The 17,433-nt window shown below is 37.3% G+C and overlaps 1 protein-coding gene across 1 annotated transcript in view; it reads right to left on the bottom strand.

The window, feature by feature from the left end:
- Window positions 1–16,385, bottom strand: part of COBLL1 (cordon-bleu WH2 repeat protein like 1) — a 41,071-nt gene extending 24,686 nt beyond the window's left edge. The window contains exons 1-7 of the mRNA XM_026091315.1: window positions 16,308–16,385; window positions 14,475–14,654; window positions 7,382–7,583; window positions 6,211–6,439; window positions 4,358–4,396; window positions 3,368–3,465; window positions 3,010–3,249 (exon numbers count right to left, since the gene is read on the bottom strand). Coding sequence (XP_025947100.1) covers window positions 3,010–3,249; window positions 3,368–3,465; window positions 4,358–4,396; window positions 6,211–6,439; window positions 7,382–7,583; window positions 14,475–14,566 — 900 coding nt within the window. The 5' untranslated portion in view covers window positions 14,567–14,654; window positions 16,308–16,385. The remainder of the gene's footprint in view (window positions 1–3,009; window positions 3,250–3,367; window positions 3,466–4,357; window positions 4,397–6,210; window positions 6,440–7,381; window positions 7,584–14,474; window positions 14,655–16,307) is intronic.
- Window positions 16,386–17,433: the final 1,048 nt, after the last annotated feature.

Consider the following 17,433-nt stretch of genomic DNA (forward strand, 5'->3'; position numbering starts at 1 on the left):
CTTGCTGCCCACCAGGATCCCCCAAGCACTTCTCAGCAGAGTTGCACCCCAGTCAGTCAGACCCATCCTGCACTGCTACTTGGGATTACTCCATCCCAGCTGCAGATCTTTACATTTACCTTTGTTAAACCTCACGCAATTCTAGCCTGTCAGGGTCTCTCTGAATGGTTACTCTTCTGGCATACCTACTTCTCCTCCCAGTTTGGTGTCATCTGCAAACTTGCTGAAGGTGCATTCAATTCCATAAGCTATGCTGTTTATAAAGATATTGAATAGTATCAAACCTATTACCAGCTCCTCAGGAACTCCACTCAACAGCCAGTCTGACTGAAGCCATTAGCTACCACCATCTGAGCTTGGCAGTTTAGCCAGTTTTCTTCCTATCTCGTGGTACATCTATCGAGTCCATATCTTATTAGCTTGTCARAAAAAATGTTGTGGAAGACTCTGTCAAACACCTCGCTAAAATCAAGGCAGATGACTGCGCAAGTTGTTTCATCATAGAATGCAATCAGGTTGGTCAAGCATGACTTACTCTACCTAAATTCACATTGGCTTTTCTCAGACACCTCCTTGTCCTTCATTTGCCTGGAAATAGCTTCCCTGAGGACCTGGTCCATAATTTTCCCAGGGACTGAAGTAAGGCCGACTGTTCTGTAGTTTCCCCGATCTTTCTTTTTGCCCTTTTATTTGGTAGATGGGCATAATATTTGCCCTTCTGCAGTCATCCGGGACTTCCCCTAATCTCCATGATCTTTCAAAGATGATAGACAGTGGCTCTACAGTGATGTCAGCCAACTTGCTCAGCACACTCGGATGTATCCCCTCAGGTCCCACAGACTTGCTTATGTCCAATTTGTACACATGGTCCCTAACTCAGCCCTCCGCTGCTATTGGAGCTTTGCTATTTGCTTCATCGTTGCTTCTTAGCATAGAGAGTCAGGGGCTAACTTTATCCATGAAGACTGAGACGAAGAAGGTACTGAGAAACTGAGAAGGCACCTCAGATTTTGTGTCACTTGTAACTAACTTGCCAGTCCCATTCACCAGCAAATCTGTATCTTCCCCGTACTTCTGCTTGCTACTAACCTATAGAAGCCTTTCTTACTATTCTTGATATCTCTTACCAGTTTGAGCTCCAGCCTTGCTTTTTCCTTCCTAGCAGCATCTCTGCATGTCTGAGAAGTGTTTCTGTATTTCTTTTGGGGAATTACACTGTCCTCTTTTCCGTTTCTCATATACTTCTTTTTTGCCCTTGAGCTTTCTCAGCAGCTCAGCATTTAACCAGGCTGGTTTMCTTTTATGCCTGCCCCTTCTCCCACTTCAGGGGATGGGCTGCTTTTATGCTTCAAGAACGCTGTCTCTGAAAATCTCCCAGCACTCCTGAGCTCCTTAGCTCTCCAGTGGAAACTCCAGCAGGATCCCCTCTACCAGTTCCCTGACCAAGTTGAGCCATTTGTACTATTCCAGTCTAAATTCATTCATCAGATGATATTTGTTGGAAAACAGATACTAAAGAGACAAATTATTTTACATAAATTAATAAAATCTGAAGAGCAAATATTCACCCATGTTTAAATGCCAAGCTCTGCAGTATCCTATAAATCACTGTGCAATTAAACCAGAATGAAACAGGACTCTTCTTAAAACAAAACAAAACAAAAAAACCACACATGCCAAAGGCTTCTAAGTTCTGAGGGAGCTGGACAATGTAGTACAAACTAGAAAACACACACACAAAAAAAAGATAACTTAATCTGGACTTCTGTCCTTTCTTCATGAGTTAGTCAACTTCAGTCTAATCACTTTAGATGAATAAGAAATGACAGTACAAAATAATAAATCTAAGCAATTTTGTTGAGTGACAGAGCCTAGCCCAGCAGTCATACATTACTGTTAGACATAATGGGATATTAATCATTTAAAGCATGTTGACATTATAAATTATTTTTTAAAAATTGAAATTCAATTAAAAGGCAAACATGATGAGGTAAAAAAAGATTATGATGTTTTTTTCAACGTTCCTTTTATTAAAATAAAGGAAAAAATCCTTTGTCTTTAATGATAAAGCTTTTCAGCAGGACACAATACACAAATTCAGAACTTCTGTTAAACAGTGCTCTCTTGTGGTTCTCTGCATTAATGAAAGAGTAAATCATTGTATAAAGATAAAGCAAGTCACAGTTTGAATTTTCTTGTCTCTGGGTCTAACAAAATTTCTCTCGCAGATTTGTATTTCATTTTGTTCTACTTTTCATCTTTCTAGCATGCCAATAGCCTCATTTATTAAAGACCACCTTTAGATTCTGGATTCAAAGCAAAGTATTAAGTACAAAGTAAAGTGTTTTGATTTATAATGTGAGCTTTAGCCTTGAACTTTAATTGGAATTCACAATTGACCATATGGGCTTTATCAAAATATTACCTGATGCATCAATTTCTCCCAAATTTTGCTGGCAAAATTTCTACATTGCATTGGATATATAGGTAACTGATATGTAGCCCACATCTCATAGCTTCAATTAAATATGTCACTATACAATTGTTTGATTAAAATAAAACCTTAGTTTAACATTCTTGTGCTTCCAACAAGTTAAGACTATTTCCTAAGATTTCTACCTTTTTCTAGTAATACTAAAGAACTAAATATTGTTAATCTTTTATAATTAAAACATTAAAAAGGACAGGAAATACCAAAACATATAATTAGTAGACACGCTAAAGTAAGRCTACATTCTCACATTTAAATATGTAAACTATTCATCCAAAAGAACAAAAAGGTGCTCGCAAGAGCAATTTAAAAGGAAAAAACAGCTCCTTATGTAAAAGTACAGCAGCTACTCTGAATACAGGACATGAAGATTAAAAAAATGCATCCGCCAATATCTATAGCTATTGTCAGACTAAATTTTTTAGAAGTAAACACTGCATTTTATTCCCCTCAGCAGATATATAACATATTCCCTTAAATCAAGAAGTTTAGAGATATATGAAGCAAACGTAACTAACCTCTTCATTCCCATCAAGACTGTTAGATTTCACAATTTCAGATGCCGTTTTGACCTGGGCATGGGCAAGTTCCTGGGGGGCGCTCTGAGAAGTTGGCATAGGTGGTAAAGGAGCTCTGCGTTTCTTTGGCATTTCAGATGGCAAAGTGCTTGAATCATACTGCTTGCTAACAGTGTTACATCTTGTGATAAAAGTTGGCCTTGGCTTGCTCATCAGTGGAGTTGCTGGGGCACTGGCAGCCTTGGAAGGGAGGGAAAAAAAATCCAAATCCTTTATACTTTCTGTAAAACAATCAGCAGTGTTGATTGGTCTAAGAATATGTTTATAGAAGTTTTGCTCACACAAAGTTATATCTTACTTGTTCTCGTTTCTTCTTACTTCGTTGAAAAAAGCTGAAAAATCCTCTGTTTTCTTTCTCCTTCAAAACATCTAAGTTTTCAGACATTTGGTAGGAGTCTAAAATGGAAAACATAGTTCTAGATGTTATTTATTGCATAGATTACTTCTCCTGCATTCTTACTATTTCACTGTCTGTCATCAGCCTTCTGGAAGGATATACCAAGCACTCCATAAATCATCTATATTAATAGCTTTTCCAAAAGCTACACAATGACCAGGTTTCCTGACATCAGTGTTCTTCCCCTCTTTCTCAGAACTCAGAGCAGATGAGTTTCAGTTATGCTTAATACCCTCAGCTCTCGACCTAACCCACCCCACTTGTCATAAATTATGGTTCATATCACAAAGTCTAGAGAAGGGAAAAGGAGCATCAGCCTCTCCAGTTCATAATCCCTAACAGTTTAAACTCATGGCAAAGGGTGAAGTGGGACAGGTCAGGTACAAGCCTGCCAATGGTATGACTATGGAGAAACATCACTGAAACCCTGACACGTGCTGACCTTCATGTAACTGCATGGCAGTCATGGTAAAGATAATCAAATCTATACTGGTATCTTGCAGAATTTATCCTCCTTACATAGTCCTATTCATGCAGAGGATTTGTAAATTTAAAGGTTGTCCTTCTCCAATTTTTACTGGATTTGAATTTGTTAAAGAAATGAATGCAAATGCAACAACCGACAGGAGACATCAGCAAGACCACTGCGGGACTCTTAATACAAGCATTAGTATAAGCCTAACTGTAAACTTAATAAATTGACTTACATAAAAAGATACAGAAATACTTAGTACAGAAGTGGATATACCAGATATGTATAAAGTTTTTTCTTATGCATCTTTGACAGGACAGAGATATTGTTTAATATACAGGTAAGTGATGTTATAATGGGATTGGATGGTAATGCCACATAAGTGGCACAGTTTCACAACCTATTTCACTGAAGCGTACCTTGTAAAGATGGTAAATTTAAATCAGCTGGTGATGTGGCTACAGAAAGACAAGAAGAGAATTTCAGTGTGAATCAAGGATGCAGCTGTAAGTTACACAAACACAGAACCCCAAGCTGAATCTTCAACATTAGGAAAAATAACTGGGTACCTTCCTCAAATAAAAGGATGCTTATCTTTAAACTCTACCTAATGCTGTATGCCACTTAAGAACTTGAGTTCATAAAATGAGAACTACACACACACACACACACACACACACAGAGTGCACGCGAGAGCGAGCACACGCAAGAAAACAGTGGAACATCTGACGGCCCCTGAACTACTTAACCTAACAGGTATTTGGGGGATTCTGACTGAAGATGTGTAACACAAGTTGGAATCTCTTAAATGTGGAGAGAGGCTTCATTTATATTTTTTGAAGGAAAGAGGAAAAACAGCATGTAAAAATAGTTTGCTGTACAAGTTTTGGATTGTCAGGCAGTCCAAATTTGGAACACAGAGGACTCTATAATTAAAATATAATCTGAATAAAGATTTGAATTTAAATTCTATGAAAAAGGTGCATCTCACCATTTATTTTCAAAAAGAAAGCTGAAAATTCAAAGTTTTAAAGTTTTCTGCGAAATGGAAATGCAGAACTACTTCAAATTGAGAGAAGTGAAGTTATCTACTAAATTTCCTAGTGGGACACTGCTTCATACAAACTGTATAATCCCTTATATTGTCTCTTAAGGATTTCTGGCTGTTTGATTCAAATGATGCAGGCTTCAGGTTGGGCAGAAGACAGTTCTGCCAGTCTGCAGGATGAAGTGGTGGCCAGACAACTAACCAGACAATGCACTATTGGCATATTTAGTCCAAACAACATATTCAAGCAAGTATTTTTTTTTTTCCAGTGATGGAAAGAAAGAAACTTTGTTTTTGTTTTCACCATGGCAGAAAGGACGCTTTTTTTCCAAATCTGACATTTCATACTGTTTGAGATAACTGGTCTTTAGAAAGTAATTGAGAGAATTCTTTCGAAACTGTAGATACCTAATTACAAAGTTACTGTATTCAGGAAGGAGGGAAGGGGAACAGTTTTAAAGCAAGAAAGGAAAACAACAAAAACGTAGAACAGTGATCCTGAAAAGAAGCGAGTCAATATTAAAACATTCTATATTGAAGTAAAATTTCTGTGAGAAATGCCTCAAACAGAACAAAACGCACTTTAATAGGATTTTAAATCAGAGTACAATAAGCCTATCTTTAAAAAGGTAGGCTTACAGCTAAAGCTAAAGTTGGGAATAGGAAGGTCTGTGCAAATACAGCCAAGCTAGTCTCAGTGCCCCTGCTAGACCACCACCAAAGTGAGAATTATTATTCCTTCACAATCCATTTATGAAATTGTCAAACAACACTCATAAAAAGCACCTAGGTACTGCATCAATAAGCACTATCAGAATGTTCTAACATTCTGGAATTTTAAAACATAAAACGAAATAATTTCTCTGATGTTTCTGTTCTTTTCTTCTCATCATGTTCCCATGTCTTCTCTATGAGCTAAGCGAAATACAGTGTTGTTTGGGGCAGGGGGAAGGGAGAAGGAAGGGGTTGTTTTTAAATGATGCTATGTATTAGCCACCTTTGCTGGTGTCTAACACTTTGGTAAAAAAGAAAACTTTTATATCACACTTTTCAACCATAAGTACACATAAACTTGTCCCATTTTCAATTTTGTGGAAGATTAGTGAAACACATTTCTCAAATTTCTAGAAACTAATTTCTTCTGAAGTAAAAATTCAGTATTTTCATAATGTATACTTTCTAAGTAATCATCTTGCTATAAAAAATTTACAAAAGTTGTCTTACCTCGACTGATATCCATGGCATATAATTCTCTCAGCCCAAGATCATTAAGAGATTTTGTCACATCCAGGGGTTCTTGAGACCGGTAATTCTTCAACAGTATAGTGTGCGAAGGATCAAACTCACATTTACTACAGATAACCGGTATGAGTTCCTGAAGGGGTGCGTGCGGACTAACTCTTACTACTGTCTTCTGTGTCTTCTTGTAGTTTATGACTACTCTTACTGTTTGCTAAAGAGAAAAGAACTCCAGTAAACCCCCAGCACATGTATTCTGAAACAACTGGCGTTTTTATAACAGATTTACAGTAATCACAGGAATTCCCCTTAGAGTCAACTTCATCAATGTTTTAGTAACCAATGTATTAGTATCATTAGAAGGGAAACTAAGAATTTGTTTGTGACTCCCTTCTGCTCAAGAAAAATGCTCAAACTGTCCGCTTCTTTAAAAACTGTCACTTCTCTTTCCAGAAGGGTATATGCCAGGATCCAATGCCACAGGATACCCTACTACGTTAAATTAGGTAGCAGTATCAGTCAGCCAATAAGCCATGTSCATGTGTGTAGAAGGAAGGTAAAATGGCAGCATAAGAGCTCCCATGATTATATGCTAGTGCTTTAGATAAATAAAAAAAATGTTATTCTTCTATATGGCAGAATGACAAACAAGGGAGGAAAGATTTATACAACTCCCGGAGGGAGTTGCTTTAGTAATTCTAAAAGCTCCTGTCTTCTTAAGGAGGGTATACAAAGAAAAGCAGAGTAACATCCAAAAAGTACAATACGCATTAAAGAAAAATGAACATACAATCAGAAGGACACATATATCACAGCACGAGAGACGCTACAGGTTCTTGATTTTCAGTTAGTGGAAGATTTGCTGTATTCAATTCATCTTCAAAATTTGCAAAAAGGATACTAAGGCATGGGATCTTAAATAACATTTTAACATTTCTTTCTTGCAGCAGCAAAGATGTTGGATGCAATGAATTGGGATATATTTTACCTAAGAGGAGGTTACCAAGAAGATGGAGCCCACCTTTTCACAGTGGTGCATGGTGAGAGGAAGAGATACAACAGGCATAAATTGAAACAAGACACCGAGCTACCAGCTCACCTTGTTGACTATGATACTGTTTCTAATTACTCAATAGGCTATAATTTTAGTTCTCACCTCTGGTATCACCGGAGCAGGTTTCTTCTTATCCATTTGTTTTGGCTTTATAATCACCTTTTCCACTTCAAGCATTCCAATTGGTGTGTTGGGTTTGAATTTAATCTGGCTATTTTCTGCTGACATTAACTCTATAGTATAACTTGATGGATTTAAACGATACTGCGCACAGAGAAAGATCAGCAAGTCCATCATGGGTTTCCTGTAAAAGACAAACAAAATGGTCACAACAGAAGATAATTAAGCAGGCTATAAAACAAAATTTGTTGTTAAATGTTTACCCAAGTCATTCTTTCCCTTCCATGACTGAATAATTACTGTCAGGCACAAATTTTAAATATCTTCAACATCAAAAATCACTACAAAGAAAATGAATCCAGCTTGCACCGAAGTATGCTTAGTGCTCGAGCAACGTGGGAAATTTTTGCTTGCATGAAGTGATGCTTTTCCTGAAGCCAGCAGGGAAATTTGGATTAGCCACCTGTAGTGAGAACACCTGCGGAAGATCTGGCAAGGAGTCAGTGACTTGCAGAGTACATGGTAGCAGGCCCAGCATGTGAAACTACACCCTGACCAAATTCCCATCAGGGCCAGGCATGCATATTCCGTTCTGTCAACAATGTCTAGCTGCTTCCCAGGCAGTAGCTACTCAAGGTCGGCACAGCTGAGATAAGGAAATGGTTCTAGTACATTTAAGGGGCCCTTACGAACAACGAGTTGAGTCCCGCCTGGGCGTCTGACCCGTGTGTCCGACTCGCGCCTCCAGCAGCCTCCCATCRGCGACCCCTCCTCGCAGTTCCCAGGGCTCCCCGTGCAGTCTGTAGTGTAAGTCCTTTATTAAATCTATCCCGTTTAACCCCTTATGAACCTTGAGTGTGTCTCTCTGCCGGCATCCAACCCTCTCTTGCCCGCCTTGCGGTCACACCGCCTAACTTAACATTTAATGGGAACTGTAGCGGTTATTATCATAAATGCTCTGCTATTCATTAAGAACAGTTTCCTTCCAAAGCTTGAAATTTTGGTATCATCATGAGGTTATAAGGGACTCCATTTGCAGAAATTCTAAGCATGAGCCTTTTGGAGGAAAGAGAAAAGAAGCTCAAGGAAGTTACTGTTTAAGGTGGTCTTGCATTAGGGATCCCAAAATGAAAGCCACGTTTAAGAGATTAAAAGCAGCAGCTAAATCACAATATAGTAGTTGAATGTGATTCCTTGAGAAGCTCAGTGTGATGGGATAGACGTGCTTTTCACAAAAAAGAAGGCAACCCTTTTTTTTCCTCAGTGCTCAAGGAGAAACAAGATTTCAAGATCAGCTGAACATTCCCTATTGGTAATGGAATGAAATTAAAGCTGTACTATAAACAGTAGGAGCACCACAGAAACGTTAAATAGACTGAAGGGAAGGAAAATACATGAACTTTGCATTTTAGTGCAACAGAATTATGAACAAGGTTATCATACTATCAAATCATTGGACTCATCATTTCTCAATAATTTTTTAGAGTTGGGTAAGAAACATTGCATTGTAACGTCCTCTGCATCTCTCAGTTACAGCTAAAAATAGGAAAAGCTATCACCTACTCAGTCTCACAAGGATATTATGAAAATAAATTAAAAGTTTGTGAAGCAATCAAATGCTATGTTGAGAAGAACACTAACATGTCTAAAAGGAAATTAATACTGGGTTTGGACAGAATGGCTTTATCAGAAATCTTAAATTCTAGATGTAATCTCTTCACAGATGCTACTATTCTGGTAGCATACCAAAATGGGGAGATAGATAGCTTCCACAAAGAGCTATCAGGCTAAACAGAATTCTAGATAATATCATAAAGACTATGAATATATTTATTATGTAGGAAGTTAAAACAGACTTTTATGATATGGTTGTGTAAAAGTTAATAACGACTAAATGTTTAGAAATTGCTGTGAATACTGTTTGGGGTTTTTTGTTTGTTTGAACTAACCCTGAAGTAAAATTCCCTTTTCACTTGTTCTTAAAGACAGGTTGCTGATTCCTTGAGCAAACCTTCTTCTATTTTTTAGAATCTGGGCTGGAATCTCTCTAACACGTGCTGCACTTCCAGAAGGTGGAAACATTCTGAAAACTGGCAGTTCTAGTTGTGGCAGACGGACTATTAGGTATTTTCCAGAGGAATGTTTCCACCTGCTTGAATAGCAGAAGAGAATACTCTCAGGAGAAGGCAGCAGGAGGAACAATAAAGGCAAAAATCTACAGGAAGGATGCTCCAGAAAGTATCAAAAGGCAGCTACCGAATGGTCTGAAGAGGTATAGATACGAAAATGGAAAAAACTCCCACGCTTTCACTGAGGCGATAGCTACTGGCCTGAGGAATACCATGAGTAATGCATTGAGCGCTGCAAAAAAATAACTGTTGCTCCCTTTACACATAGCTATATCAGAGCACTTACTTCAATTCTTCTCTCACACATTATCACAACCTGCTCTGATTAGAAGAAGGAACTGCTCTTTTTCTTGTACTTCTAAACCACAATGGAGGATTTGCATACCTCTCACCCCAGTAAGAAAATAAAGGGAGCTGTGAAGGCAGCTCATTGCATTCCCATGTTTCTTTGGGGCCAAGGCAGGGGGGGAGAGGAGGGAGCCAGAGAAGAAGGCAGACAACACTTTCGGTGACCTTGCTGGTTATCAGCTTATCCAATAAGTTACCCATTAGCTTTTTCTGGTGCATTTTTATACACAGACTAGCTTTAAAGGCTGCCATCCCTCTGGCCTTCAGCTACAGGTGGAGGGTAAGAAAACAGAAGATTACCAGGATGAGAGTCCACAAGGAAAGGCCTTAGAAAGCTGTTCTATAGAAATGTTAGCGTGGGGGCTTGCCCCTCTAAACACCCCACTGCAGGAGTCACAAGAAGTGCCAGAATGATAAGCAAGAAGCATAGCTGCTCACGAACAACAGACCAGTACATGCAAATTAGTGCATGAAAGCAGGTACTGATTTAGTACAAATTTGCTTTCCATAGGTACTTCCAAAAATGACCTGCCTGACTGGATGATGCCAGAGTTTAAGTCTCCCTCTAGGGCCTAGAGGCCTTTGACAACTACTTTAAACAGAAACATTTTAAAATATTCTTACAAAGATACAAAAAACACCCTAGATCCTTTTTTTAATAATCACATTCTCCAAAAYTGTAAAGTATTTTTTTCTGAGGCCTTCAAAGATTGCAGGTAGAGGAATGCATAGATCACAGTAAATTCAACAGCTTCCATCATTAACATTTAGTAAAACTCCAAAAAGTCTCCATCAGTGGTCTCACAGAATAATATCTGCATATCTTCCTTCATCTAATTTCAAAAAAATGTTTATTTGCTACAACTTTAGCTTCTTTACATTTTCCAGTTTTCTGGAAATCCCTGATTGTAAATTTGTTTAAGCACTCCTGCACCYCTCATCTGGTTTCCTCTGATTATTCCTACCTGGCCAAATAACAATAAAAAGTAGCTAGCAGATGCCTCTCGTTACACAGCATAACTGATAGTTAAACGATGAACTCCATCTAGAACATATCAAACCATGCTGGGTCTGTAACCAAGTTAAATTTGAAACCAACAGTGAAGGGCCAGGAGCAGGGAGCATAGAAAATACTTCTATATTTGCAAGTATTTAAAGTGCCRTTTTAGTATCATTTTTACAATATCATTTTGATGAAACAAAACTTGAACACAAAATGTTTTACTATAGCCATCTGGTAAGAAATAAAACTGGATACAGCTATATAGTAGTACCTTACAATAATCTGACTAATTTGAGCAAACTCCTAAATGTATTTTACAATTAATCACTTCTAATCAAAATCCTTCAAAATGACAAACACTGAAGAAATTACTCTACTCTGTCTCCAATGTTGTTAAATCCTTTAATTTTTCTTCTTTGAACAATATTTATGATTTCTTACTTATCACAAGAAGATACATATTAAAAAAATTTTCCTCAATTTGTTTGTCAATAAATAGCAGTATAATATGCAAGATTTATAAAATGATATCAGATAAAATTTCTGCAAGGCAAGTCACATATCCTTTTGTTCTTCTTTCTTAACAGCTTAGTATATCCATCAAAACAACTACTCTGCTATTCCAGGTCTCCTTATCTTTTATCTTGAGTGAAATGTTGAAGAAAAATCCCACCAACTCAACTGAAAAGACCTGAATCACTTATTACAATCTCAGGATTATTCCAAACTATTAACTTTCCATTTGTCATAGAGACACTCARTCTCCAAATACCTACTGTTGCAGAACTTTTGCTCCATGTGACAGCGATTAACATTAGAAAACTGTAAAAATTATCTGCAGACAGATTTTGTTTGAAAGAAACAATGCACAGTATTTTGTATTCACACCAGCATTGCTTTTATCACCCAGTGATTCGCAGATTTTTGAAGTCTAACAGACTTGTATTTTGGGGGCAGAGGGAACTTTGTTAGCAACCACACTGCCTTCAAAATTACAAGTCAAATTGTCTTCCCTTGTACCCCAAAATTATTAGGGTGGTAATAGCCGTAACAAATATTTGTTTCATTTTACTTGCTTTCTGGATCCAGTGTTTAAGGGAAGAATACATCATGTTTCCAAATTCCTCTCCAATCATGAGAACTAGAAACCTACTACTTAAAAAAAGCAGAGATTTTTACATGATCAAACATCAGGAACAAGGTCTTACTGTCATGAAACTCATGGCAAGCACCACTGAACAGACAAAATTCTGTTAGTAGCCACAAAAAGTATTCCTAATGGGAGGTGGAAGAAAACAAGCCAAAACCTTCACACAGTTTAGCTTCCTATAAATCTCTGATTACTTAAGGCTATAGCTGCATGGCCTTCCTTACAAAAGTATTCATTAATGCTCTTCTCAAAAAAGGCATATTGTTATGATAGAGAACAAAAACAAAAAAAATCAACCCCCCCAGAATTTGTTAATAACAAATGTAAGTACAATAGATTTTGAAAAGTAGGGCGATACCACAAAGCTTGTTATTCACTAGCTAGCTATACAGAGTAAACCAACAGTTTATTAAGAATATCCTAATGACCAAAAGTACTCAAGAACGGATCAAATGGAAATTCACAAAGGGCTCTAAGAAAACAGATTCAGCAAAGCTAAGTACTCTCTGAAAGGCATCTGAAACCGCARAAGTCCTAAAACTGCTACCCTGCATTGCTTTGCTCGACAGTTAGTGCTACCCGCAGTTCCAAACCAGAGAGTAAACCCAGCCAACTCCACCTGCCAACAGCACAGCAGCTTCTTCTAGTGCAGTACGACATCTGAGCACATGGTTTTACAAAACTTTAGCTTTCCTGTTCCTAGTAAAATAATGAGAAGTAAAATAATATTTTCACCTTGGAAGCTTTAAAACTGCTCATCTTTGATTGTGAACGAGAAAGACTAATTAGTAGCTTATCCGTTCATGTCATTTTGAGAGGGATGTTGCCTATTGGTCCACAAAAAACAACCACCAAGGCAGACTACAACTAGAAAAGATGGTCTGAGGCATTCTGAATGAGCCTAGCAATGCTAATACAGGTTCTTATTTGTAAGAGAGCCCTTTAAGAAATCAATCACACTATTTCAATCACACTATTTCTTCAATCGAGAGACTCTTACCTGTGGGATAATAAAACTGCTTGGGAAATGTGTGTGCTTCCTGATAAGCCTGTGAACCCCTTCTTGAACACTGAATAATTATATACAGCGTAATTCGACTGAGTGAAGGTATATGCAAAATTCCTTACTGCTGCTGAGCAGCACAGAAAGGCACAGGGCTCATGGCACTCGTAAGGGTCGGGTAAGGGAGCGAAAAGGAGATGGGGAGAAGTGCCTGACAGAATACATATGGGGTTTCACCATCTGAGAAATTGTAAAACTAGAGCAAGGCACCATATTTACAGACAGCAACATTCTTTGCTGAAAATATGCTAGCAAGAACACTGTAATGCATCTTAGCAGTCACAAATTATTTCAGAAAATATGTTGCAAGTAAAAAGTACATCCTCAGATTTCAGTTATCCTGAAAATCAGATGGAGGCTGAAAAAAAACAACAGCCACAAAAGTTTATTCGCTGCAGCTCTGGTGAACAAGCTGCTATTGATATCTAAGCAAAGACCTCATCAATTCTAGTGAATGACAACGCATGGATACAGACCTGAGCTACAAAACCGTCTTTCTCTCATTAAGAAGTGAGATTGGTATAACTACATATTTACATTACTCAGAGCAAAAAATCAGACTGCTTGCTTTCAGTAACAGAGACACTGGCAATACACAAATACAAGTGAAATAAAAGTATGGTTGCTTTATTTCAGCTTAGGAAAGCAACAAACTGGCATCCTAACTGCTCTGATCCATAAAAGGGCTTGCATAGAAGCCTTCATAGGAGACCTGCTACGCTGATTAACATACCACTAAGTCCCAGGATTTCAGATTTCAACTCACAAGTCCATTTCCCAGTCTTTCTAAACTAAAGGTGATTTTGGACTCACATGCACAATCCATACCATCAATTATAAGACCGAAATATGCATTTCAAATTAAAACCAGCTTAAGCAAAATATGATCGATTCAGAACAAAGCTATCCAAAGCTGTGGCTAGAAACTGTTTCTTTGAAGCATTACAGTTTTTGTCTGAAGTGATGACAGCATTTTTAGGACTCAGTAGTCTACAGGTAGTAGTGCTGAGCAAGTGCTGAATATATATCACTTTGAACCCAAGTGGGAAGCAGGAACTCATCTTTAGGTCTAATAAGGAAAATATGTGCAAGAAGATTCAGCAACTGATATCAGTGTTTTTCTAGAGATTTGGGGTGACTAGAAAAAAACATCAGGCATGGCTTCCCATCTTGGTAGGCACCATACAGAACTTCTGAATGTCAAGAAGTGGTCTTTCCAAAAGACAGGTACATCTATAAGTGCATGTTTCCACACCTATCCAAAAACGTTCAGGCTTACATAACTCATGTATTTTACCAATTGGTTTAAATGTGAATGAAAGCTGAAGCACGCTAGAGTGAGGAAGCAAGACTCAACAAAAATGTCATTCTGTATAACATACCTGCCATTAACTGTAGTATATTTGATCACATCTCCTGGCAGGACCACTGACAGTTCAATGTCTTTATCAATTACATTCTCTTTCTGCTCCATGGTGAAGATGGCTGATTCTGTGTCATCAAAAGGAGAAACATCAACGTTTTTTGTTTCAGATGGAGGAAGAGGTGCTTTAGCTTTCCTTCTGAAATAAATTAACAAAAATTAAAAGTTGAGTATTTTTGTGTGTATTTGATTCGATATTGTCAAAATTCTCAACACAGACTTTAGAAATTAACAAGACTCAGAAGAGGAACGAACCACACTATTCTTTTTCACTCATACTGTATAGCTGATGTGGGCAACTAATGGACATAAGAATATTTTAAACATATGATCAGTGGTGACAACACAAAAGACATGCACAACATATCGAAATATCTTATCAAAGAAAATAAAAATTGCTTGATTTGTGGAGTTAAATGTTTAAATGTAAAAGCTCAATAAACACCAAACAACACAAATTTTTAACATATATTTAAAAAGTGAATAAATTTTATTTTTTCATTTGGTACTGCAAAATCAAGACTTTATTTGAGTGCTCCCCAAACATGTTTACTGAATCAGTATAAACAGAAATACTGTACAACACAGTACAAAGTGAAACTGCACTAACAAATGTTTAATCTATAGTTTAGATAGGCATGGGTATAGTCACAATTTTCCTCCCCAAAGTTTTCTTTTGATTATTAAAATTCTTAAAAAAAAAAAAAAAATCCTACCACCTCTATTTATTTCTATATATTCATAGAATAGCACTTTAACCAGTACTACTGCGCTGTAATATTTTTTGACATTTCAATCACAACATAAGTCTTCATATCTTCCCCTCACCTCTGATTTCCTAGCTATTTTTATTTTCTCACTATCCTTTCCCTTCTCAGTGACAATTTGGTGTACTCTTGAATGCAAAGACTGATCATTAAATCAGTTTTATTTATTTCTCTCTTTTTTTTTTTCCTTTGCCAACCTGAAATTAAGAACAAACAAACAAAACCTAAGCTGTATAAAAGGAAAACTCTCTTGGAAATCACTTCATGCTATAGTAAATCCTGAGGACAGAACTTTCATTCCCTACAACACATAATTCAGCATCCCCTTTTATTCAAATCACTTATCAGGAAATTATTATTATCATTAATTAGATATAAGCTTCATGGAAAGAGTCATAAACACAGGCCACAAAAACAAAGTGAATGAACCAAAAATAGTGCTCTGGTTACTTGAAGTAGTACCTTGATACAAAGAGGGGAAAAAAAGATTCCAAAAAGATTTCTGTATTCAGTGGCAAATGTCTAAGCATCTTAAAACAATTCAGCAGATATGCAGTATACATGCCTTCCTTTTTAGTATAGAAATGAACCTGATTTTTATATTAGAATTTTGTAATTAAACAAAAAATGTGAAAGAACTCCCATGATCATAAATACGAAAACAAACAAGATGGAGGTATCTGATATATTCATGAGGAAAAAAGACTACCATTAAGTTCACCATTAAAAAAAAAAAATGGGCATGTATTTTTCATTTCTTATAAATAATCTTTTAAAAAGCTAGAATGGAACTACATTCACTAAAAGTTAAAAAGATACATATATATAAAAAACATAACACACAAAAGCTCCAAAAATATGTTGGCAATTTAGATACTGGGGTTGTACCAAAGTTTGTTTACTGTCAGTGCAATCAAAGAAATTAACTTCTACAATTATCCTACAGAATTAAAACAAAAGATCTAGTATACAGAGAATTAGAAACACACATCTTCCTTTCGAAAACAAAGTTTAAAGTCACTTACAGTGAAGAACAAACAAGGTCCAGAGCACCACTGCAAAAGACGACTGTAATGAGATTTCACATGACCCATCTGTTTCCGAAAGTACTTAAGGAGTTTTGAACTTCAGAACTCCAGGCTGAATAATTAACTGTTCACAGCCTCTCAGAAGTCGTCAGGAACACTCACAGGTTTTCAGACATGCAGAATGAAGATTCATCATTAAATTTGTGTCCTCTCTGCTGATGTTTTAAACTAGTTTTGGTGTACAACTCTTCCGTGCACGATTCAATACGCATGGTGTTAGCTGCGAATTTAACTTTGGTCTCTAGAGCAGTGTGCCAGGGTTATTTGAGGGTTTTGTGAATGTTGCAAAATATATGAATCAAACTATTTTTTGCTCCTCCCCCACTTGTTTTTTCAGTAGGAATTTTACACTGTCAAACAGAAAGCATTAGCTCATAGAGAACCCAACTTTAAAAAAGGGAGAGTGGGGAGTATGAGATGTTACTAATAGAAAAAAAAAATTGCTTTTCCCCTTTTACACCCATTCTTATGCCATGAGGTAACTTCAGATGACTGTTAAACAGTGTTTATCAGAAATGCACTCAGAATTTAATCCTTGAAGACCACACGCCACAATACGATTTGTTCGCAAATACTAGAGGAGTGTAGTTTCCTCTAAGCGGACAAATGCAATTTCGTTGCTGGAACTCTACTAGAGATAGTAATTAATCCAAAATTAACACATCAATAAAAGCATGGTCCGTATCAGTAAAATGCAGCCTCATTTATACAGTGTCCAACCTACACTGCAGAGAGCTAGAACTGATAAAACACACTTGTCAAAACTCACATGCAGCAGGTAGAAAGGTGAAGTTACCTATCTGTATAAGCACCACATAGGCACGCATGGAGCTAAGGCAGTCGGAAGGCCAGCTGACTGCCCGCTTACACCAGTGAAGCGCAGTTTACCCTAACCGTCTCTAGTAAGTCTTCAGGCTGTCCATGGGTAGCGATGCTTACGCTCCCTGGCCCCCCCAGCCCTAAACAAAGGGGGGGAAAAATCTCTACATAGACTTTCTCACAAGTCATGCTGACTTTTTGGCAATCTCTTGTTAAGCAATAGAGCTCTGCATACTCTCATTTT

The sequence above is a fragment of the Apteryx rowi genome, unplaced genomic scaffold (genome assembly GCF_003343035.1).
Source record: "Apteryx rowi isolate R43461 unplaced genomic scaffold, aptRow1 scaffold_121, whole genome shotgun sequence".
NCBI lineage: Eukaryota > Metazoa > Chordata > Aves > Apterygiformes > Apterygidae > Apteryx > Apteryx rowi.